Source organism: Ranitomeya variabilis, chromosome 4 (assembly GCF_051348905.1).
Source record: "Ranitomeya variabilis isolate aRanVar5 chromosome 4, aRanVar5.hap1, whole genome shotgun sequence".
NCBI lineage: Eukaryota > Metazoa > Chordata > Amphibia > Anura > Dendrobatidae > Ranitomeya > Ranitomeya variabilis.
Window position 1 is genome coordinate 129,302,860 of NC_135235.1, and position 24,130 is coordinate 129,326,989.

The window sequence follows — 24,130 nt, forward strand, 5'->3', positions numbered from 1 at the left end:
ACGGTTAACCCAGTGATTTCCAAATTAATATATAAGGTGTTGCCGGCAACTGAAAATGACCAGACGGAGACGTGTGTCTCTGTATGGGGGATCGAGCAGATCTCTGGCCCCCGTTTATTCTGCATGACTTTATCATAGTCATAGAAATTACACTTCAACCAATCAGCATAAGAACACGCTCACGGTTCTTAGCCTATAAGAATGCAGGAACAATCTGTGCGTCAAAGTTTTGTAGAACAATACACCCTCAGTCTCATGTTCTACCGAGGTTGCAACAATCAAGGTCTCATCAAAATCTCATAACAGCTGTAACCTTTAGCCTACTAACAAAATTTATATCAAAACAACAAAATGGAGTCGAAAAGCACAAAATGGAGATTCTTTCTTAATTTCTTCCTTCACAACGTGACAGAGTCTGAAGATGCCGTGGAGAGCGATCTGCTGCCTGCAACATCCTTCAGCATGACCGGTTTGGCAGTGGGTCAGTAATGGTGTGGGGTGGCATTTCTTTGGAGGGCCACACATTCCTCCATGTTCTTGCCAGAGGTAGCCTAACTGCCATTAGGTACCAAGATGAGATTCTCAGACCCCTTGTGAGACCATATGCTGGTGCGGTTGGCCCAGGGTTAGTCCAGGTCTGACAGGAGATTCCTCAGGAGACCATCCGCCGCCTCATCAGGAGCATGCCCAGGCGATGTACAGTAGGGAGGTCATACAGGCACGTGGAGGCCACACACAATACTGAGTATCTTTTCCTTGTCATGAGGCACTTCCACTGAAGCCTGTAATTTGATTTTCCACTTTGATTTGGAGTATCATTCCAAATCCAGACCTCCATGGGATATTAATTTTGATTTACATTGATAATTGTTATGTTTTATTGTTCTGAACACATTCCACTATGCAACGAATACAAATTTGCAACTGGAATATTTCATTCAGAGATATCTAGGATGTGTTATTTTAGTGTTCCCTTTTATTTTTTTGAGCAGTGTATATTAGATAGTTAGCTTAAAAGCCGGCAAATGATCTGCCGCTACAGTATAGAATAGAATAGGTTTTACACGCAGTACATTGCGCAGCCCACGCAGTACATTGCGCAGCCCACGCAGTACATTGCGCAGCCCACGCAGTACATTGCGCAGCCCACGCAGTACATTGCGCAGCCCACGCAGTATATTGCGCAGCCCACGTTGTATATTGCGCAGCCCACATAGTACATTGCGCAGCCCACGTAGTACATTGCCCAGCCCACGTAGTACATTGCGCAGCCCACGTTATACATTGCGCAGCTCACGTAGTATATTGCGCAGCCCATGTAGTATATTGCGCAGCCCACGTTGTATATTGCGCAGCCCACGCAGTACATTGCGCAGCCCACGCAGTACATTGCGCAGCCCACACAGTACATTGCGCAGCCAACGCAGTACATTGCGCAGCCAACGCAGTACATTGCGCAGCCCACGCAGTACATTGCGCAGCCCACGCAGCACATTGCGCAGCCCACGTAGCATATTGCGCAGCCCACGTTGTATATTGCGCAGCCCACGTAGTACATTGCGCAGCCCACGTTGTACATTGCGCAGCCCACGTTGTACATTGCGCAGCCCACGTTGTACATTGCGCAGCCCACGTAGAATATTGCGCAGCCCATGTAGTATATTGCGCAGCCCACGTTGTATATTGCGCAGCCCACGTTGTATAATGCGCAGCCCACGTTGTTTATTGCGCAGTCCACTTAGTATATTGCGCAGGCCACATTGTACATTGCGCAGTCCACGTTGTACATTGCGCAGTCCACGTTGTACATTGCGCAGCCCACGTTGTATATTGCGCAGCACACGTATATTGCGCAGCCCATGTAGTATATTGCGCAGTCCACATAATATATTGCGCAGTCCACGGAGTATATTGCGCAGCCCACGTATATTGCGCAGCCCACGTTGTATATTGCGCAGCCCACGTAGTACAGTATATTGTGCAGTCCACGTTGTATATTATTGCAGAATTCGCGCAGGTGCAGTAAATGAGACCGCCGCCATCTTTGTGCAGACAGATAGCGGTAGTCACATGAAAACTGCGCATGCGCTCCTCCTGTACGAAGATGGCGGCAGTCAGTGAATCATCTGACTTATCCTGGCGGCGGCGTGTTCATGACGGTGTTCTGCTGGTGGTACCGCGCAAGAGGCTGCATATACAGTGTGTGTGTGGTGCATACGGCGTATACTGTGTGTGTGTGTGTGTGTATGTGGTGCATACGGCGTATACAGTGTGTGTGTGGTGAGTATGGCATATACAGTGTGTGTTTGTGTGGTGCGATGGTGTTCCACTGGTTGTACCGCGCAAGAGGCTGGTACCACCAGCAGTTTCCATATTGAGACACCCATCACTTGGGTGTCCCAATATGGCGGTCGGTGAACGTCCGCCGCTTGGAATTCTGGAATCTGGACACATTTGGACAGAACAGAATGTGAAGACATAACAAGGTAAGTATCGTATTTTTCGGATTATAAGACGCACCCCAAATTTTGAGAAGAAAAATAAGAAAAAAATATTTTTTAATAAAATGGTGGTGCTTCTTATAATCCTTGTATCTTATTGCTTACCAGGGATGGCGGCTGTGGAGAAGCGGGGTCCCAGGGTCGCTGCTGGAGGAGGCAGGAGTGGGGTGATGCTGCAGACCGGGATAAGGGGGTGTTTTGATGTGCGGCACGCTGCTGCAGGGGTGTCCGGTGCTGCTGCAAGGGTGTCTCCGGGTGCCCGGCTGTTGCTGGCCTGTGCTGCGGGGGGCCTCCGGTGCCCAGCGGTGCTGCGTGGGTGTCCGACGCTGCCCGGGGCCGACATTTTGCGGCAGGCCAGAACCCCGGCACTTCCAGGTAGTGATGTGTCGTTCGCAAACGATCCGACACAAAGAGCCGGCTCCCTGCTGTGAACGATGGGAGCCGGCACGCCAGTGAGAGCCACTAAAATCCCTGAATGGCTCTCACTGGGTGTAAAATCCCGGACTTCGGCAGGCGTAACCCTGCCCACCTGAGCAAAACTCCACCCCAATTGGTTCCTAGCAAATAGGCGGGGTTTCTATGGTAGGTGGGCGTGGTTTCGGGCGCCTGAACACACATTCAATGGGGATCCATTTAGAATCCAAAAAGAGCCATTTTGTGAGCTGAAAGAGCCGGCTTTTTTTGGTGAGCAGAGCCATGAGAGCTGGATCACCAAAAAGAGCCTGACTGCCCATCACTACTTCCTGGGTTTCACGTGCGCTGGTCTTCGGGAATATGGGCGCCGCCGGGGGTGGCGCATACGCTGATGGTGATCTCGGATCAAGATCTTGAGAGATGAGATTTCAGCGCTGAAATCTCATCTCTCGAGATCTTGATCCTGGGATCACCACCAGCGCATGCACCGCCCTGGCGGTGGCCATATTCCCGGAGACCAGTGCACGTGGAACCCTGGAAGTGCCAGGGCTCTGGCCTGCCGCAAAATGTCGGCAGAGCCCCGGGCACCCACGCAGCACTGCTGGGCACCGGAGACAGCAACACAGGCCAGCAAATGCCGGGCACCCAGAGACACCCGGACACACCCTCATCCCAGCCTGCACCCACGATCTCGGTAAGGTATGTTCGCTTTCTAAGACGCACCTCCATTTTCCCCCCAAGTTTGGAGGAAAAAAGTGCGTCTCACAAAGCGAAAAATACGGTATATATTAAGATATACAGTATATATATATATGTCTTTATATTTCAAACAGAGATAGATAGAAGAATAGCCGTTAATTCATTTGTCAGCGTCTGTAAAATCAATGCAGGAGCCGACAGGATAAGAAACATGGTTTACATACAGTAAATCCATGCAGAATAGTTAGATCTATAGATGTGTGTGATCAATACAATTAGTATAGTGTGTGTGAAAATTAGGGGACATTTATGTATTTAATAAAAGATTCTTTTCGGGGAAAAATATGGCGTGGGCTCCCGCGCAATTTTCTGCGCCAGAGAGGGAAAGCCAGAAACTGGGGGACGATGTTTATAGCTTAGGAAGGGGTTAATACCCATGGATCTTCCCATGCTATGAATATCAGCCCACAGCTGTATATTTAGCCTTTACTGGCTATTAAAATAGGGGGGCCCCCAAAAAAATGATGTGGGGTCCCCCTATAATTAATAGCCAGAAAAGGCTATGCAGTCAGCTACGGGCTGATATTATTAGTCTAGTTACGTATTTTTCCGTAACTCCCATGGAAATCAATGAAGAGGATCAGGAACATGCATGGCCCTCTCTCTATACATTGGAATTGGTGTGCATCTATCAGACAGTGATGACTTATCCTGTGGATAACTATTTATGGTGGAAATACCCTTTTATTAAGCTGTTTAATGTATAAAGGGGTTTTCTATGAGTCGAAAAATTCTTAACCTGAAAAGTTTTTGTGTTGAACATTATTTCAGTGCATTTTCTCTTGGTTTGATGTTTTTTCTGGCCCCATTATCCTAGGCACATGCCACTCATTAGCTTTCAGGCTTGTGACCATGTTGCCAGTTCACCTTACTGCAATTATAACTTTACCTTGTGGCGTCCCGTTCCCACCATCTTTATCCTGCCACTGTACCTCCTTGTTCTGTATGGCCAACGACACCTCCTTTTCCATCTCTATCCTCCGAATACATCTCTTGCTGCACTAATATATTCTATCCCATTACATCCCCTTGCGCCAGGTCACCTTTCCATATGTGATGGGCTGGAGGCCCCTGAGATGGTGCACGGTGTGGAGCTCCTGTGGGGTAAGTACAGTGACTATGGAATATGGCGTCCTCTACATGATCTGTGACCTGCAGGGACATTAGTGGATGAGACTACACTTGGCTTACAGTCGCTGATGATGTTTGCCCTATCCCATATACTACATGTGATGGATGATGTGGGGCATATTGGGGCTGTGATATCAGTCTGGGAAAGCCATATGACAGACGCCATAACATCACTGTCATGAGGGGAAAGAATCGGCAGCGAGATCACGCGACCCAACTCCACACAAGAAGTATTGGGTTAACTCTTAATTCCCCGCCATTTGTCACAATCACTACAGCTGTCCAACATTATAATAAAAGAATATAAAGAAGACACAGACACAATGAATGGGGTTTATTAATTTTTATTGTTATCTATTATCTTATTTAGTTTAATTTAATGTAATCATCCAGTGCCATTTATAGGATTTACTGCATAAAGAGTATGTGACCCAGAGGAAGGCGAAACAACCCCATGTGTGGGGAAAAATTCCTTCCTGACCCCAAGTCCTGGCGATCGGCTAATCCCTGGGTCACTGCAGTGTCAGCGCTGGATGGGCCCTGTCACCCCTGTACATGGGGTATTATATACTTATCTAATACTTATATTTCTACCTTATCTTTATCTCTAGAGTCTAGACTATATAAAGCTTATGTGTAACTAAAGGTACCGTCACACTAAACGATATCGCTAGCGATCCGTGACGTTGCAGCATCCTGGCTAGCGATATCGTTTAGTTTGACACGCAGCAGCGATCAGGATCCTGCTGTGATGTCGCTGGTCGCTGAATAAAGTCCAGAACTTTATTTGGTCGTCCGATCGCCGTGTATCGTTGTGTTTGACACCAAAAGCAACGATACCAGCGATATTTTACACTGGTAACCAGGGTAAACATCGGGTTACTAAGCGCAGGGCCGCGCTTAGTAACCCGATGTTTACCCTGGTTACCAGCGTAAAAGTAAAAAAAACAAACAGTACATGCTCACCTGCGCGTCCCCTGCCGTCCGCTTCCTGCTCTGACTGATCGCCGGCCCTAAAGTGAAAGTGAAAGCAGAGCGGTGACGTCACCGCTCTGCTGTTAGGGCCGGAGCTCAGTCAGTGTCAGGAAGCAGACGCTGGGGGACGCGAATGTGAGTATGTACTGTTTGGTTTTTTTTACTTTTACGCTGGTAACCAGGGTAAACATCGGGTTACTAAGCGCGGCCCTGCGCTTAGCAACCCGATGTTTACCCTGGTTACCCGGGGACCTCGGCATCGTTGGTCGCTGGAGAGCTGACTGTGTGACAGCTCTCCAGCGATCAAACAGCGACGCTGCAGCGATCGCCATCGTTGTCGCTATCGCTGCAGCGTCGCTTAATGTGACGGTACCTTAAGGGGGCACTTACACTGGGCGATTATCGGGGATGGGCGATCTTAGGATCCGTCATTTCCCGATAATTGTGCAGTGTAAAAAGTCAGGTGACGTCCCGACCAACAAACACAAGGTTGGCTGCTTACACATTATGTCCTCATTCTGCCGCACCGGGGGGCCGCAATCTGATTCCATAGAATTTGTAATATCTGTAGGTGTAAAGGTGTTCTCTAATTATGTGTCTGTATTTGGAAAGGTGCAATACTTACGTACAGTTATTTTTTCTTAATTATACTTAACCTTTTTTGTATACTTATCATCTATTACCTACACTTATCCTTACTTACCTATACTTATACCTACCTATACTTACTCGTTCTTATATATACTTATCTATGCTTATTAATTATTACCTATTCTTATCCTTTTTTACCTATGCATATCCTCTCTTACCTATATTTATCTATGCTTATACTTTCTCACCAATACTTACCTATAATTATTCTTTTTACCTATACTTATCCTTACTTATCTATACTTATCCTTACTTATCTATACTTATCTTTTTTTATTTTAAATATACCTATCCTTTCCTACCTATATTTATCTATACTTATCCTTACTTATCTATACCGTATTTTCCGGCGTATAAGACGACTTTTTAACCCCTAAAAATTGTCCCAAAAGTCCGGGGTTGTCTTATACGCCAGGTACGGCATGTGCAGGGAGCGATCCTGGATGTTCCCAGGGTCTGAAGGAGAGGAAACTCTCCTTCAGGCCCTGGGATCCATATTCATGTAAAAAATAAAGAATAAAAATAAAAAATATGTATATACTCACCCCTCCGAGAAGCCTGGCTGTCACCGCTGCAAGAGTCTGCCTCCGTTCCTAAGAATTGCAGAGCGTGAAGGACCTTCGATGACGTCACGGTCAGGTGACCGGTCACATGAGCGGTCACGGACCAATCACAGGACTGCGACGTCATCAAGGGTCCTTCATGCTCTGCAATTCTTAGGAACGGAGGCAGACGCTTACAGCAGTGACAGCCAGGCTTCTCGGAGGGGTGAGTATATCCATATTTTTTATTTTTATTCTTTATTTTTAACATGAATATGGATCCCAGGGCCTGAAGGAGAGTCTCCTCTCCTTCAGACCCTGGGAACCACACGCCGTATAAGATGACTGGGCGTATAAGATGACCCCCGTCTTATACAGCGGGCATATCCCAAATTCAATATTTTATATGGAAAAGTTGGGGGTCGTCTTATACGCCCAGTCGTCTTATACACCAGAAAATACGGTACTTATCTTTTTTTCTTTTTTTATTGAAGATTAAACATACCTATCCTTTCTTACCTATATTTACCTATACTTATACATTCTTAGAAATACTTACCTAGAATTATTCTTTTTATCTATACTTAACCTTACTTATCTATACTTATCTTTTTTTCATTTTAAGGCCATGTGCACACGTTAAGTATTTTTCACGTTTTTTTCGCGTTTTTTCGCTATAAAAACGTGATAAAAACGCGAAAAAAACGCTTACATATGCCTCCCATTATTTTCAGTGTATTCCGCATTTTTTGTGCAAATGTAGCCTTTTTTTCCGCGAAAAAATCGCATCGCGGAAAAAAAAGCAACATGTTCATTAAAATGCGGAATTGCAGGGGATTCCGCACACCTAGGGGTCCATTGATCTGCTTACTTCCCGCACGGGGCTGTGCCCACGATGCGGGAAGTAAGCAGATTATGTGCGGTTGGTACCCAGGGTGGAGGAGAGGAGACTCTCCTCCACGCACTGGGCACCATATAATTGGTAAAAAAATAAGAATTAAAATAAAAAACAGTCCTATACTCACCCTCGATGTCTTCCCGCCTCCACTGCACGCTGTCGCTTCGGTTCCTGTAGCTGATGTGCGGTGGAGGACCTTGCCGATGACGTCACTGTCCTGTGATTGGTCGTGAGCGGTCATGTGACCGCTCACGTGACCGTGACGTCACGGAAGGTCCTGTGCGCACAGACCAGCTATAGGAAGAGGAACGGACGCCGGTGAGGAGATGTCTGGGTGAGTATAACCTTTTTTTTTATTATTTTTAAACATTCTATCTTTTACTATAGATGCTGCATAAGCTGCATCTATAGTAAAAAGTTGGTCACACTTGTCAAACGCTATGTTTGACAAGTGTGACCAACCTGTCAGTCAGTTTTCCAAGCGATGCTACAGATCGCTTGGAAAACTTTAGCATTCTGCAAGCTAATTACGCTTGCAGAATGCTAAAAAAATGCGAAAAAAACGGAAAAAAAAACGCAAAAAAAAAATGCGGATTTCTTGCAGAAAATTTCCGGTTTTCTTCAGGAAATTTCTGCAAGAAATCCGCAACGTGTGCACATACCCTAAGTATACCTATTATTTCTTACCTATATTTATCTATACTTATCCTTACTTATCTATACTTATCTTTTTTCTTTTTTTCATTGAATATTAAACATACCTATCCTTTGTTACCTACGTTTACCTATACTTATACATTCTTAGCAATACTTACCTAGAATTATTCTTTTTACCTATACTTATCCTTACTTATCCTTACTTATCTTTTTTCTTTTTTTTATTGAAGATTAAATATACCTATCCTTACTTACCTATATTTACCTATACCTTCCTTTCTTATCTATACTTATCTTTTTGTATTTTCTTTTTCTTTTATTGAAGATTAAATATACCTATCATTTTTTACCTATAATTACCTATACTTATCACTTATAGTTATCTATTTGAAGGTCCCTGATGGTGTTGGACATCTGATGTTCTGGTCTTCTCAGCATGGTCTTCTGGAAGCTCAGGTACGCAGCTTGCTCTGATATTATTGAACTGGTGTCTTGTTCAGGGTTTTCTAGTTGAAAAATGAAAACCCTCTGAACACGGCCTGGTCCGCTGGTGTTATAGAAAATGGAGCCTCTGCCGCTTGGATCTTGTCCAGCTTAAAAGCATGGAACCTGGGATTAGGCTTAGTTGGCTATAGAAAAAAATGCAGAAAAAAGTCATGGTGAACTTAGTGACTAATCAAAACAGTCTTGACTTTAAGTATTGAAAATAATAATTCAATATTAACCCCTTCCCGACCCATGACGCCACATAGGCGTCATGAAAACCCGTGCCAATCCGACCCATGACGCCTATGTGGCGTCATGGAATGATCGCGTCCCTGCAGATCGGGTGAAGGGGTTAACTCCTATTTTACCCGATCTGCAGGGAGAGGGGGAGTGGTACTTCAGCCCAGGGGGGGTGGCTTCACCCCCCCGTGGCTACGATCGCTCTGATTGGCTGTTGAAAGTGAAACTGCCAATCAGAGCGATTTGTAATATTTCACCTAAAAAACTGGTGAAATATTACAATCCAGCCATGGCCGATGCTGCAATATCATCGGCCATGGCTGGAAACACTAATGTGACCCCCCCCACCCCACCGATCGCCCCCCCAGTGCTCCGTTATAGGGTCCGGTCCCCTCCGTCCGCCTGCCGGCTCCCCCGTCCTGCTGTCCGCTCCCCCGTCCTCCTGCCCGCTCCCCCCCTGCTCCTATGTCACCCCCCGTGCTCCGACGCCCCCCCCGTGCCCCGATCTCCCCCCCCTTATACTTACCGAGGCTCCCGGTCCCCGTCCGCCTCCATCATGGGCGCCGCCATCTTCCAAAATGGCGGGCGCATGCTCAGTGCGCCCGCCAGCCGGCAGATTCATTAGAGGTACATTTTGATCGCTGTGGTAGGTTCTATCACAGCGATCAAAATAAAAAAATAATAAATAAACCCCCCCCTTTATCACCCCCATAGGTAGGGACAATAATAAAATAAAGAAAATATTTTTTTTTCTTTTTCCACTAGGGTTAGGGTTAGAACTAGGGTTAGAACTAGGGGTAGGGTTAGGGTTACGGGTAGGGTTAGGGTTAGGGGTAGGGTTATGGCATGTGCACACAGAGCGGATCGGCCGCGGATCCGCAGCGGATCGGCCGCGGATCCGCAGCGGATCGGCAGCGGATCCGCAGCGGATCCGCCGCGGATCGGCCGCGGATCCGCAGCGGATCGGCCGCGGATCCGCAGCGGATCGGCAGCGGATCCGCAGCGGATTGGCAGCGGATCCGCAGCGGATCCGCAGCGGATTGGCAGCGGATCCGAAGCGGATTGGCAGCGGATCCGCAGCGGATCCGCAGCGGATCGGCCGCGGATCCGCAGCGGATCCGCAGCGGATTGGCCGCGGATCCGCAGCGGATTGGCAGCGGATTGGCCGCGGATCCGCAGCGGATTGGCCGCTGCGAATTCGAAGCAGTTTTCCATCAGGTTTACAGTACCATGTACACCTAAGGAAAACCAAATCCGCTGTGCCCATGGTGCGGAAAATTCCGTGCAGAAACGCTGCGTTGTATTTTCCGCAGCATGTCAATTCTTTGTGCGGATTCCGCAGCGTTTTACACCTGTTCCTCAATAGGAATCCGCAGGTGAAATCTGCACAAAAAAACACTGGAAATCTGCTGTAAATCCGCAGGTAAAACGCAGTGCCTTTTACCTGCAGATTTTTCAAACATCATGAGGAAAAATCTCACACGAATCCGCAACGTGGGCACATAGCCTTAGGGTTAGGGTTGGAATTAGAGTTAGGGTTGGAATTAGGGCTAGGGTTTGAAATAGGGTTAAGATTAGGCTTGTGGTTAGGGTTACGGATAGGGTTAGGGGTGTGTTGGGGTTACAGTTGTGGTTAGGGTTGGGATTAGGGTTACGGTTGGGATTAGGGTTAGGATTAGGGTTGGAATTAGGGTTACGGGTGTGTTGCGGTTAGGGTTGTGGTTAGGGGTGTGTTGGGGTTAAGGTTGTGATTAGGGTTATGGCTACAGTTGGGATTAGGATTAGGGGTGTGTTGGGGTTAGTGTTGAAGTTAGAATTGAGGGGTTTCCACTGTTTAGGCACATCAGGGGTCTCCAAACGCAACATGGCGCCACCATTGATTCCAGCCAATCTTGCGTTCAAAAAGTCAAATGGTGCTCCCGCCCTTCCAAGCCCCGACGTGCGCCCAAACAGTGGTTTACCCCCACATTTGGGGTACCAGCGTACTCAGGACAAACTGGGCAACAACTGCTGGGGTCTAATTTCTCCTGTTACCCTTGCAAAAATAAAAAATTACTTGCTAAAACATAATTTTTGAGGAAAGAACAATTATTTTTTATTTTCACGGCTCTGCGTTATAAACTTCTGTGAAGCACTTGGGGGTTGAAAGTGCTCACCACACATCTAGATAAGTTCCTTCGGGGGTCTAGTTTCCAAAATGGGGTCACTTGTGGGGTGTTTCTACTGTTTAGGTACATCAGGGGCTCTGCAAATGCAATGTGACGCCCGCAGACCATTCCATCAAAGTCTGCATTTCAAATGTCACTACTTCCCTTCCGAGCCCTGACGTGTGCCCAAACAGTGGTTTACCCCCACATATGGGGTATCAGCGTACTCACAACAAACTGGGCAACAAATATTGGGGTCCAAATTCTCCTGTTACCCTTGTGAAAATAAAAAATTGCTTGCTAAAACATCTTTTTTGAGGAAAGAAAAATGATTTTTTATTTTCACGGCTCTGCGTTGTAAACTTCTGTGAAGCACTTGGGGGTTGAACGTGCTCACCACACATCTAGATAAGTTCCTTGGGGGGTCTAGTTTCCAAAATGGGGTCACTTGTGGGGGGTTTCTACTGTTTAGGCATATCAGGGGCTCTGCAAACGCAACCTGACGCCCGCAGAGCATTCCATCAAAGTCTGCATTTCAAAACGTCACTACTTCCCTTCCGAACCCCGACGTGTGCCAAAACAGTGGTTTACCCCCACATATGGGGTATCAGCGTACTCAGGAGAAACTGGACAACAACTTTTGGGGTCCAATTTCTCCTGTTACTCTTGCAAAAATAAAAAAATTCTGGGCTAAAAAAATATTTTTGAGGAAAGGAAACACATTTTTTATTTTCACGGCTCTGCGTTATAAACTTCTGTGAAGCACTTGGGGGTTCAAAGTGCTCACTACACATCTAGATAAGTTCCCTTGGGGGTCTAGTTTCCAAAATGGAGTCAATTGTGGGGAGTTCCTACTGTTTAGGCACATCAGGGGCTCTGCAAACGCAACCTGACGCCCGCAGAGCATTCCATCAAAGTCTGCATTTCAAAACGTCACTACTTCCCTTCCGAACCCTGACGTGTGCCAAAACAGTGGTTTACCCCCACATATGGGGTATCAGCGTACTCAGGAGAAACTGGACAACAACTTTTGGGGTCCAATTTCTCCTGTTACCCTTGGGAAAATAAAAAATTGTGGACTAAAAAATCATTTTTGAGAAAAGAAAAATTATTTTTTATTTTCATGGCTCTGCGTTATAAACTTCTGTGAAGCACTTGGGGGTTCAAAGTGCTCACCACACATCTAGATTAGTTCCTTGGGAGGTCTAGTTTCCAAAATGGGGTCACTTGTGCGGGAGCTCCAATGTTTAGGCACACAGGGGCTCTCCAAACGCGACATGGTGTCCGCTAATGATTGGAGCTAATTTTCCATTCAAAAAGCCAAATGGCGTGCCTTCCCTTCCGAGCCCTGCCGTGCGCCCAAACAGTGGTTTACCCCCACATATGGGGTATCATCGTACTCAGAACAAACTGGACAAAAACATTTGGGGTCCAATTTCTCCTATTACCCTTGGGAAAATAAAAAATTCTGGGCTAAAAATCATTTTTGAGGAAAGAAAAATTATTTTTTTATTTTCACGGCTCTGCGTTATAAACTTCTGTGAAGCTCCTGGGGGTTATAAGTGCTCACTATGCATCTAGATAAGTTTCTTGGGGGGTCTAGTTTCCAAAATGGGGTCACTTGTAGGGGAGCTCCAATGTTTAGGCACACAGGGGCTCTCCAAACGCGACATGGTGTCCGCTAACGATTGGAGCTAATTTTCCATTCAAAAAGTCAAATGGCACGCCTCCCCTTCCGAGCCTTGCCGTGACCCAAACAGTGGTTTACCCCCACATATGAGGTATCGGCATACTCAGGAGAAATTGCCCAACAAATTTTAGGATCCATTTTATCCTGTTGCCCATGTGAAAATGAAAGAATTGAGGCTAAAAGAAATTTTGTGTGAAAAAAAAGTACTTTTTCATTTTTGCGGATCAATTTGTGAAGCACCTGGGGGTTTAAAGTGCTCACTATGCCTCTGGATGAGTTCCTTGGGGGGTCTAGTTTCCAAAATGGGGTCACTTGTGGAGGAGCTCCAATGTTTAGGCACACAGGAGCTTTCCAAACGCGACATGGTGTCCGCTAACGATGGAGATAATTTTCCATTCAAAAAGTCAAATGGCGCTCCTTCCCTTCCGAGCCTTACCATGTGCCCAAACAGTGGTTTACCCCCACATGTGAGGTATTGGTGTACTCAGGAGAAATTGCCCAACAAAATTTAGGATCCATTTTATCCTGTTGCCCATGTGAAAATGAAAAAATTGAGGCTAAAATAATTTTTTTGTGAAAAAAAGTACTTTTTCATTTTTACGGATCAATTTGTGAAGCACCTGGGGGTTTAAAGTGCTCACTATGCTTCTAGATAAGTTCCTTGGGGGGTCTAGTTTCCAAAATGTGGTCACTTGTGGGGGAGCTCCAATGTTTAGGCACACGGGGGCTCTCCAAACGCGACATGGTGTCCGCTAAAGATTGGAGCCAATTTTTCATTAAAAAAGTCAAATGGCGCTCCTTCCCTTCCGAGCCCTGCCGTGCGCCCAAACAGTGGTTTACCCCCACATATGAGGTATCAGCGTACTCAGGACAAATTGGACAACAACGTCCCTGGTCCAGTTTCTCCTTTTACCCTTGGGAAAATAAAAAGATCATTTTTGTGACTAAAAAGTTAAATGTTCATTTTTTACTTCCATGTTGCTTCTGCTGCTGTGAAACACCTGAAGGGTTAATAAACTTCTTGAATGTGGTTTTGAGCACCTTGAGGGGTGCAATTTTTAGAATGGTGTCACTTTTGGGTATTTTCAGCCATATAGAACCCTCAAAATGACTTCAAATGTGAGGTGGTCCCTAAAAAAAATGGTTTTGTAAATTTTGTTGTAAAAATGAGAAATCACTGGTCAAATTTTAACCCTTATAACTTCCTAGCAAAAAAAAAAATTGTTTCCAAAATTGTGCTGATGTAAAGTAGACATGTGGGAAACGTTATTTATTAACTATTTTGTGTCACATAACTCTCTGGTTTAACAGAATAAAAATTCAAAATGTGAAAATTGCGAAATTTTCAAATTTTTTGCCACATTTCCGTTTTTTTCACAAATAAACTCAAAAATTATCGACCTAAATTTACCACTAACATGAAGCCCAATATGTCACGAAAAAATCACATGGGCCACCTGCACATTGAACAAGTCTGTAGGAACCTGTTCACACCACCAGAAAACTTGAAGACACAAAAGAGCACAGTGAGGTCAAAAATACTCTGTTGTAAAAAAAAATCACAGTAATCAGCAAGTGCTAGTCAAAAGATGTAAAGAAAACAGGGTATTTAGTTTTAGTCTTCAAGTTTTCTGGTGGTGTGAACAGGTTCCTACAGACTTGTTCAATGTGCAGGTGGCCCATGTGTTTCTGGTTCTATAATTGTTCTCTTGTTTCTACAAGACTGGGGAGTCCACCACTCCTCTGTGGGTCATTTGCATTTAACTGCTCCATCCTGCATGTCCACATGGATAGTCCTTCTCTGAACCCTGCTTATACAGGTATTATACAGATGATCAGGTTTTAAATACATCAGATAGGGATTCTATACATTAGTTAGGACTGCTCTATAAGGGTATACCTTGACGATTTGGTGGAGCAGCTTAGTATACATTTTTTTGCAAAAAAACGTATCAACTAAATACCCTGTTTTCTTTACATCTTTTGACTAGCACTTGCTGATTACTGTGATTTTTTTTACAACAGAGTATTTTTGACCTCACTGTGCTCTTTTGTGTCTTCAAGTTTTCTGGTGGTGTGAACAGGTTCCTACAGACTTGTTCAATGTGCAAGTGGCCCATGTGTTTCTGGTTCTATGTTTGTAACGTTCAAGTGTCCTCACCTCCCATAAAGGGAAGCTCTGTTAAAAAGTTGACTTGTACTTGCATTTTCAAAATTGTATGTCTTTTTGCTGACATGTATTGTTGTTTTCTTCCCAGTCCAGGAGTACTGGATTTAACCGGGGGGGAATGCAGCGCCCCAGAGTCCTGGTCGTTGCAGTACTGTGGCTCCGCCGCTAAGGGGGGCTATGGTACGTCTGATGGCACTGAAGGAGTTCATCTGACCAGGTATCACAGACACCAATACATTTCACAGTCTGGCCTCCAGGGGGAGCTAAGGGTACTATTCATTAGGCCACTCCTCACAGTCTGGTAAAACTGGGGGTTAGGCAGGAAGTTAGAGAGAACGCTGACTGGGTTGGAACCAGGCAACACCTTGTGGCAGAGGGTGTTGTAGGGGAAGATTCGGTAGGGTCCCTGTCAGGGGTGGGATCCTGACAGAGGCCTGGCAAACAGAGAGAAAGCTACGGGACCGCGCCTGCACTTCATAGCGGCGGTGCCCTAAGAAAGGACAAGAAGCGAGATTTATTGTGCTGAGTGAGAAACGAGATCAAAGCAAGAAGGAGAATACCAGTAGGAGTCGTGCTGTAAGATCGAGGCAACATCCTACTGAGGTGCAAACAACCGGCGGCCGGAACGCCGAGGAGGTACAGAGCTCTAAGCCATACTTCAAACCAACGGCAGGACAGTCAGTCACAGGCGGGCTGTCTCACCTAAATCACCTACGCAGACATAGGGGGCAACCTTTGGAGAGGGGCGACTCTAGGGTCCCGGAAGAGCTCCGAGCCTACCCGTCATACGGGTGCGTCCCAACCATAACACCAGGGAGGGATGGAGGATTAGCAGAAGATCATCTAATCGAGTTGTGAGGGAACACGAGAAACAGACACAACAGTTGTGGGGACTATCCCGTAAGCTCAGCAGGGGAGGACCACAACACATAGCACTAGTAGGAAGGCACAGATTTCCACCTGCAAAGGGAACTCTGGAGGTGCCATCGGACCGGCCAGACTTGTGCAGCCTGGTTAACCGTATTCCGGATTGAGGACTTTGAGACCTTCAGTAAAGAGGTAAAGAGACTGCAACCTGGTGTCCTCGTTATTAACTGCGACCGGCACTACACCGCACTACCAACACCATCCACACCTATTATCTATTACTGTACGCCCCTCAGCAGGGTCACGGACCGGGTCTAGCCACCGTGACAATCCCAGAGCAGAGACTCAGAGGCCCGGTACCGGGTACCCCTCGGCCCTGTGGCAGTGGGGGCGCTACAACTACCATATGAGATAAGGCCAGTATCTTTCAGCCCTGATATACAGCATTCTAGTATGCTGTATATATGCCCCCAATCCAACCTGCAAGACAAGCAAGACCTTTTATAATATTCACCTACGGGAGGTCAGGTCCGATGGGCATCGCTGTCTTGGTCCGATGGCTCCCTTCATCTTGCAATGCCGTCCTCTTTCTTGCTTCATGTGGATGATGCGTCCATCGTCATCCACACAGTGTCCCCGGCATCGTATTCCTGCGCAGGCGCACTTCTCTCTGCCCTGTGAAGGGCCGATCAATGTCCTGCAGTGCGCATGCACCAGGAAAGTTCAAAGAGCTCTGCCGCATGCGCACTACAGGACTTTACTCTGCCCTCATTATACTCACCCAGGGGCGTTCCTGATTCGTTTCGGGTCCGATGGGTGTCGCGGTCTGGGTCCGGTGCCTCCTATCTTCATACAATGACATCCTCTTCTTGTCTTCCTGCCGCGGCTCCGGCACAGGCACACTTTGTCTGCCCTGTTGAGGGCAGATCAAAGTACTGCAGTGCTCAGGCGCCGGGAAAGTTCGGAAAGGCCCAGCGCCTGCGCACTGTGGTACTTTGCTCTGCCCTCATCAGGAGCCGCAGCAGGAAGACAAGAAGAGGATGTCATCGAATGAAGATAGGAGGCGCTGGACCCGGACCTGGACCGCAACACCTATCGGACCCGAAATGTACCGCACCTGGGTGAGTATAATATAACCTGTTTTTCTTACCTTTCAGGTTGCATCGGGGGCTTATCTACAGCATTACAGAATGCTGTAGATAAGGCCCTGATGCCGGTGGCCTTAGCTCATATACGAATTTTGGGGTGACAGATTCCCTTTAAGTGGCTTGTACCTAACAGAACTTATAACTAGTTAATTATTTGCATGTAACCCTCAAAAGGGTCTGAAAGAAGAACAATCCTATAGACTAGACATACACTGTTAAGAGATTACATTGTCCAATAACGCCAGTCAAATTATTTTCCAACCCTGACACTAAACATAATGTATCACAGAACCAAAAGATTAGAAGATTGTGGGAGAGAATCTTATTCAGATCCATGGGAGAATTCTCCCCATTACTTACTACAGGGATGTACGGTGGGGCCATCCTAAGGGCTTCCACAGAGACCCAATCAATTATCTGGAAGAAGGGGTGTTGTCGGATGTCACCATGGACTCCTAATCGCTTGACAGGATCTTCCTGGAGGAGCTGAAAAGGAGAAATGTATTTAGGATTTAGTAAGTGAACCCTGTGATCTGACCAGTAAAGATTATACACAGTGATCACTTCTTTCTGATTGTTGCTCTCCATGACGCGTTGTCTTCTGTGATGGTATATGATAGCGATATTTAGTGATGAGGGGGTGCAAGCAATGAATTTCTACTTCTCTTATCCAAAGCAGGACATTGTAATTGTTGTTTACGAGGTTGAAGATTGGGAGAAGATGTCTGTGTAAGGCTGTGTTCAGTACAATTACAGCCTCCGGGTCAGCGACTAGTAACATTGTATGACCCCAATACTAGACCCTTATACCGGGAACATACTGACCTGTTCAATGAAGTCCTTGGTGTCCGAGGAAGACTCATCAAAGAGTGCGGGATCGTAGGTAGAAAAACTGGTCAGCATCTCGTTTATGATGACTCCAAGCGAGAACCAGTCTACTCCGGCGTTATACTCCTCCATGTCCAGGATCTGCCATAGAGCAGCATTATTAGTAGTGCCACCTCCTGTCACCGCACTCATATTGTTATGTGACCCTATAGTAATGGCAGTAAGTCTTACTACTCAGTCAGGAGGCACAAAGGATCTTCCATAATTATGCTCCATAAATGAAATTAATAAAATATATTAACAATCAGAGTGAATGTAATATATATGGGTGTGACGGCGCACTCAACGCTCGGCTCACACTGTAACTCCTTCATACCAAGAGATTTTCAGCTTTTTTTTGTTTTAGCATTTTCCTTCTTTCAAGAGCCATAACTTTTTCATTTTTCCGTCCACATAACTATATGACGGCTTGTTTTTTGAAGGACGAGTTGCACTTTTGAATGACATCATTCATTTTATCATGTGATACACTTAATTTTTTTTTATTTACCATGTTCATTATGTGGTGAAACTAACAATATGATTTTCCAGGTCAGTGAAATTACTCATACCAAAAATGTATATATTTTTTTATTTAAGTGGTGAAAAAGAAAATCTTAGATTTGTTAAAAAAAAACCTTTACTTGTGTTGCCATTTTCTGAGATCATGATCATGTCCTGGGCGCATTGATGGGAGTATGGAAAAACGCGCACCCCCGCCTGCGCATGTTAAATGCCATTGTCTGAGATTGACAGCAGGATTTAACAGGTTAACAGCCGCAGACAGAGCAGTGTCACACCTGCAGCTGATAAAGGCACATGATGGCTCATTAAATCAGCCATCATCAGCTGGAAAAGATGCAGGCTCGGCGGGTGAGCCCGAATGAAAGCAGAGACACAACATATACAGTATCCGGCATGTCCGCCATATGCCATGAAGGGGTTAAGGAGCTATCTGTGGCATTATGGCTGATGGTATTGAGGTGGCGGCTGGCCTTGTCTAATATACACAGAGCAGCTTAGTCCGATGTACTTGATACATCTGATGCGTGTTATATAATAAATGTAATAAATGCACATAAAATAACACATTTTCCTGTATCATCATTACACATTTTATTAACCCTTTAGGACATCTCTGGTCCGGATAACTCAGCATTACACCTGGTCGGCCATAGTTCACTATCCATATAGACATGTAGGCTGGGAGGAGTAGGAGGCTCTGGTCCTCCCATTTGGTGATTGTGGGGTACATAGCAGTGAAGCCCCCAGAGGTGACACATTTCTCACCTGTTCTGGGGATGGGTGATATTTATATTGAAGATCCTTTATAGGGGGTTTCTAATACTTTATATTGATGAGCAGAACAGATCATCAATATAAGATTGGTGGGAGGCAACACCCAGCAGTCCCACTGATTAGCTGTTATCACCTCCGCCGGTGGTTGGATATAACCAATAAACAGACGTCACAGCTCCCCTCACTGGTTAGTGGCGATTGCTGGTACTACAGATTAGCCCCTACTGAAATGAACACGGTCTGATCTGCAGTCCTCAGTACTGACCACTAAACAGTACAGAGGTGCGATGTTCTGCTCTGGTTGCCTCTGTAAGAACAGCTAATCAGTGGGATCGGACCCCCAATGATTTTATATTGATGAACTCGCATAAATAAAGCTAATCAATGTGAAATTACCTGAAAAACCTTTTATATACGAAAAATAAAAACATTCTATTCTCACCTCAGGAGCCATGTAACCCATTGTCCCAGCGAAACCGGTGGCTGTTTGGTCTCCGTGCGTGTTCTCCAGTGCTAGACCGTAATCCGTGATCTTAATATGGCCCGTCTCAGCCACCAGGATGTTCTCGGGCTTTAGATCTCTGTAAGAAAAAAAAAAAATAACCTGAGTATAAAGTAAGTGTTCTTCTTATATCTGTGGTCACATGATGACTGATGGGAATAAACCTATTTTCTCTTCCTGCTGTACTTTGCTCATCTGAGATGACTCCATTACTATGTACCCTACCTGTACCACTGTAGGGATTACTGTATGACATGTGATGGCCGCTCATCTGCAGATTCCTGTCAGTGACACCAGACAGGATGACTAGACCCCAGGCACAGGGCATCAGTCTGTCAGTAGGTGACAAAACATCGGATCGCACTCGGACCAATGTTATTCTATGGGGCCGTGTACATGTCTGATTGTTTCCGATCGCAACATGCCTGAGTTGGATCAGATTATCGGATCATGCTTCAATATGCAAGTCAATGAGTCCATGTAAAACATCACACTACACTCGGATGACATCTGAGTGCAGTCTGATTGCAGAAGATGGAGACATTTTTTTCCCATCTTCTCCTCGTCCGAAAAAATTAGACCACACTGTGATCACTCAGATCAAATTCTGTTCAGAGTTTAATCAACGTGCGATTTGTATAATCATCCGGATTCTCTTAGATGAGAGAATATGCGCTGGTGTGACCCGGCCTAACACTGACTAGATTACCTGTGGATGACGCCTCTCGAATGAAGGAACTGGATCCCACACACCAGTTCGGCAACATAGAATCTGACAAAGAGAAAATGAATAAGTATCAGATTCCATAGAGAGGAACTTGGGAAACATATTAGTCATTAGGAGCATTATTCTATATTATTCCTCTTAACTTAGAGGGTTTTATAAAGGGGTTGTCCGGTCTCAGAAGAAAAGTCTGCAGTCACTGTATATGACCGCCGAATCGTGACAGTGTAAGAAGCGCACACTGTCAGTACTGCATTCTCGAGAAGGTAGGTATGAATGAATGAATGAATGAGTGTATGAAAATTACATATTCGCGATTATGTTCTGACTGTACCCTGCACATCTCTCAATTCTTTACTACTGAGAGAAGCCGGGTGAGACTAGTCAGCACGTGACCACAAATGTGCAAATTGTACACAGGATTGCCCACCTGATTGGGGAACACATGACCGTGTGCGCATTGCCCGCTGTCACAATCTGGCAGTCTGCAGTCATGCATAGTGACTGATGACTTTTCTTCTGAGATCGGACAACTCCTTTAACACGTTACCTGGCACTGGCAGTGTCTAGCGGCCCATTCCTGTGTAGAAGCTGATAAAAATCCCCGCAGCTCATGTACTCCATGCCAAGGAAAACATCATCTGTAACATGGAACATTTGCATTTATTATACAGTAAAGACACATAAATACTGAGTAGTACTACTCATTAGTACTGTATGAGTAGCAAAGGGCCACATAAAAAAAGGGGATACAGAGTATACTTAACCCCTAAACGACCTTTGACGCCACGTAGGCGTCATGAAAGTCGGTGCCAATCCGACCCATTACGCCTATGTGGCGTCATGGAATGATCGCGTCCCTGCAGTTCGGGTGAAAGGGTTAACTCCAATTTCACCCGATCTGCAGGGACAGGGGGATTGGTACTTCAGCCCAGGGGATGTGGCTTCACCCCCCCGTGGCTACGATCGCTCTGATTGGCTGTTGAAAGTGAAACAGCCAATCAGAGCGATTTGTAATATTTCACCTAAAAAACTGGTGAAATATTACAATCCAGCCATGGCCGATGCTGCAATATCATCGGCCATGGCTGGAAACACTTATGTGACCCCCCCCACCCCACCGATCGCCCCCCCAAGCCACCGATCTGTGCTCCGCTCCCCTCTGTCTTGTGCTCCGCTCCCACGTTCTCCTGTCCGCTCCCCCCGTGCACCTATGCCACCCCCCCGTGCTCTGACACCCCCCCGTGCCCCGATCTCCCCCCCTTATACTTACCGAGGCTCCCGGTGTGCATCCATCTTCTCCATGGGCGCCACCATCTTCCAAAATGGCGGGCGCATGCGCAGTGCGCCCGCCGAATCTGCCGGCTGGCAGATTCGTTGCAAGTACATTTTGATCGCTGTGATAGGTTCTATCACAGCGATCGAAATAAAAAAAATAATAAATAACCCCCCCTTTATCACCCCCATAGGTAGGGACAATAATAAAATAAAGAAAATATTTTTTTTCTTTTTCCACTAGGGTTAGGGTTAGAACTAGGGTTAGAACTAGGGGTAGGGTTAGGGGTAGGGTTAGGGTTATGGCATGTGCACACAGTGCGGATTTGGCTGCGGATCCGCAGCGGATTGGCCGCGGATCCGCAGCGGATTGGCCACGGATCCGCAGCGGATTGGCCGCTGCAAATTCGTAGCAGTTTTCCATCAGGTTTACAGTACCATGTACACCTATGGAAAACCAAATCCGCTATGCCCATGGTGCGGAAAATTCCGTGCAGAAACGCTGCGTTGTATTTTCCGCAGCATGTCAATTCTTTGTGCGGATTCCGCAGCGTTTTACACCTGTTCCTCAATAGGAATCCGCAGGTGAAATCCGCACAAAAAAAACACTGGAAATCCGCTGTAAATCCGCAGGTAAAACACAGTGCCTTTTACCTGCAGGTTTTTCAAAAATCGTGCGGAAAAATCTCACGAATCCGCAACGTGGGCACATAGCCTTAGGGTTAGGGTTGGAATTAGAGTTAGGGTTGGAATTAGGGCTAGGGTTGGAAATAGTGTTAAGATTAGGCTTGTGGTTAGGGTTACGGATAGGGTTAGGGGTGTGTTGGGGTTACAGTTGTGGTTAGGATTGGGATTAGGGTTAGGGTTGGGATTAGGGTTAGGATTAGGGTTGGAATTAGGGTTACGGGTGTGTTGGGGTTAGGGTTGTGGTTAGGGGTGTGTTGGGGTTAGGGTTGTGATTAGGGTTATGGCTACAGTTGGGATTAGGATTAGGGGTGTGTTGGGGTTAGTGTTGAAGTTAGAATTGAGGGGTTTCCACTGTTTAGGCACATCAGGGGTCTCCAAACGCAACATGGCGCCACCATTGATTCCAGCCAATCTTGTGTTCAAAAAGTCAAATGGTGCTCCCTCCCTTCCAAGCCCCGACGTGCGCCCAAACAGTGGTTTACCCCCACATATGGGGTACCAGCGTACTCAGGACAAACTGGGCAACAACTGTTGGGGTCCAATTTCTCCTGTTACCATTGCAAAAATAAAAAATTACTTGCTAAAACATAATTTTTTGAGGAAAGAACAATTATTTTTTATTTTCATGGCTCTGCGTTATAAACTTCTGTGAAGCACTTGGGGGTTGAAAGTGCTCACCACGCATCTAGATAAGTTCCTTGGGGGGTCTAGTTTCCAAAATGGAGTCACTTGTGGGGTGTTTCTACTGTTTAGGCACATCAGGGGCTCTGCAAATGCAACGTGATGCCCGCAGAGCATTCCATCAAAGTCAGCATTTCAAATGTCACTACTTCCCTTCCGAGCCCTGACGTGCGCCCAAACAGTGGTTTACCCCCACATATGGGGTACCAGCGTACTCACAACAAACTGGGCAACAAATATTGGGGCCCAATTTCTCCTGTTACCCTTGTGAAAATAAAAAATTGCTTGCTAAAGCATCTTTTTTGAGGAAAGAAAAATGATTTTTTATTTTCACGGCTCTGCGTTGTAAACTTCTGTGAAGCACTTGGGGGTTGAACGTGCTCACCACACATATAGATAAGTTCCTTGGGGGGTCTAGTTTCCAAAATGGGGTCACTTGTGGGGGGTTTCTACTGTTTAGGCATATCAGGGGCTCTGCAAACGTAACATGATGCCCGCAGACCATTCCATCAAAGTCTGCATTCCAAAACGTCACTACTTCCCTTCCGAGCCCCGGCATGTACCCAAAAAGTGGTTTACCCCCACATATGGGGTATCAGCGTACTCAGGAGAAACTGGACAACAACTTTTGGGGTCAAATTTCTCCTGTTACCCTTGCAAAAATAAAAAATTCTGGGCTAAAAAAATATTTTTGAGGAAAGGAAACATTTATTATTTTCACGGCTCTGCGTTATAAACTTCTGTGAAGCACTTGGGGGTTCAAAGTGCTCATCACACATCTAGATAAGTTCCCTTGGGGGTCTAGTTTCCAAAATGGAG

At 46.0% G+C, this 24,130-nt stretch overlaps 1 protein-coding gene across 2 annotated transcripts; it reads right to left on the bottom strand.

Annotated features, from left to right (window-relative positions):
• Positions 1-6,664: 6,664 nt before the first annotated feature.
• Positions 6,665-21,314, bottom strand: LOC143770038 (protein kinase C delta type-like). Of its 2 annotated transcripts, XR_013214527.1 has the most exons (7): positions 21,219-21,314; positions 20,654-20,716; positions 19,885-20,023; positions 18,102-18,245; positions 17,637-17,762; positions 8,559-9,157; positions 6,665-6,733 (listed from the first exon to the last, which is right to left on the bottom strand). XR_013214527.1 is itself a non-coding variant. In XM_077259251.1 (6 exons), exons 1-6 carry the CDS (start codon positions 21,290-21,292, stop codon positions 9,035-9,037), a joined length of 669 nt encoding a protein of 222 aa, XP_077115366.1. In that variant the 5' UTR covers positions 21,293-21,314; the 3' UTR covers positions 8,536-9,034. The 2 variants fall into 2 exon arrangements, 1 of the variants encoding a protein (XP_077115366.1); XM_077259251.1 differs by lacking the exon at positions 6,665-6,733 and having other exon boundaries at positions 8,536-9,157.
• Positions 21,315-24,130: the final 2,816 nt, after the last annotated feature.

Coding starts and splice junctions, on each gene's coding strand:
- LOC143770038 (XM_077259251.1), bottom strand. CDS start 21,292: ATGGAGTACATGAGCTGCGGGGATTTTTATCAGCTTCTACACAGGAAT. Junction 20,717..21,218: donor CTAGACACTGCCAGTGCCAG/GTAACGTGTTAA, acceptor TCTCTTTGTCAG/ATTCTATGTTGCCGAACTGG. Junction 20,024..20,653: donor TCGAGAGGCGTCATCCACAG/GTAATCTAGTCA, acceptor TTTTTCTTACAG/AGATCTAAAGCCCGAGAACA.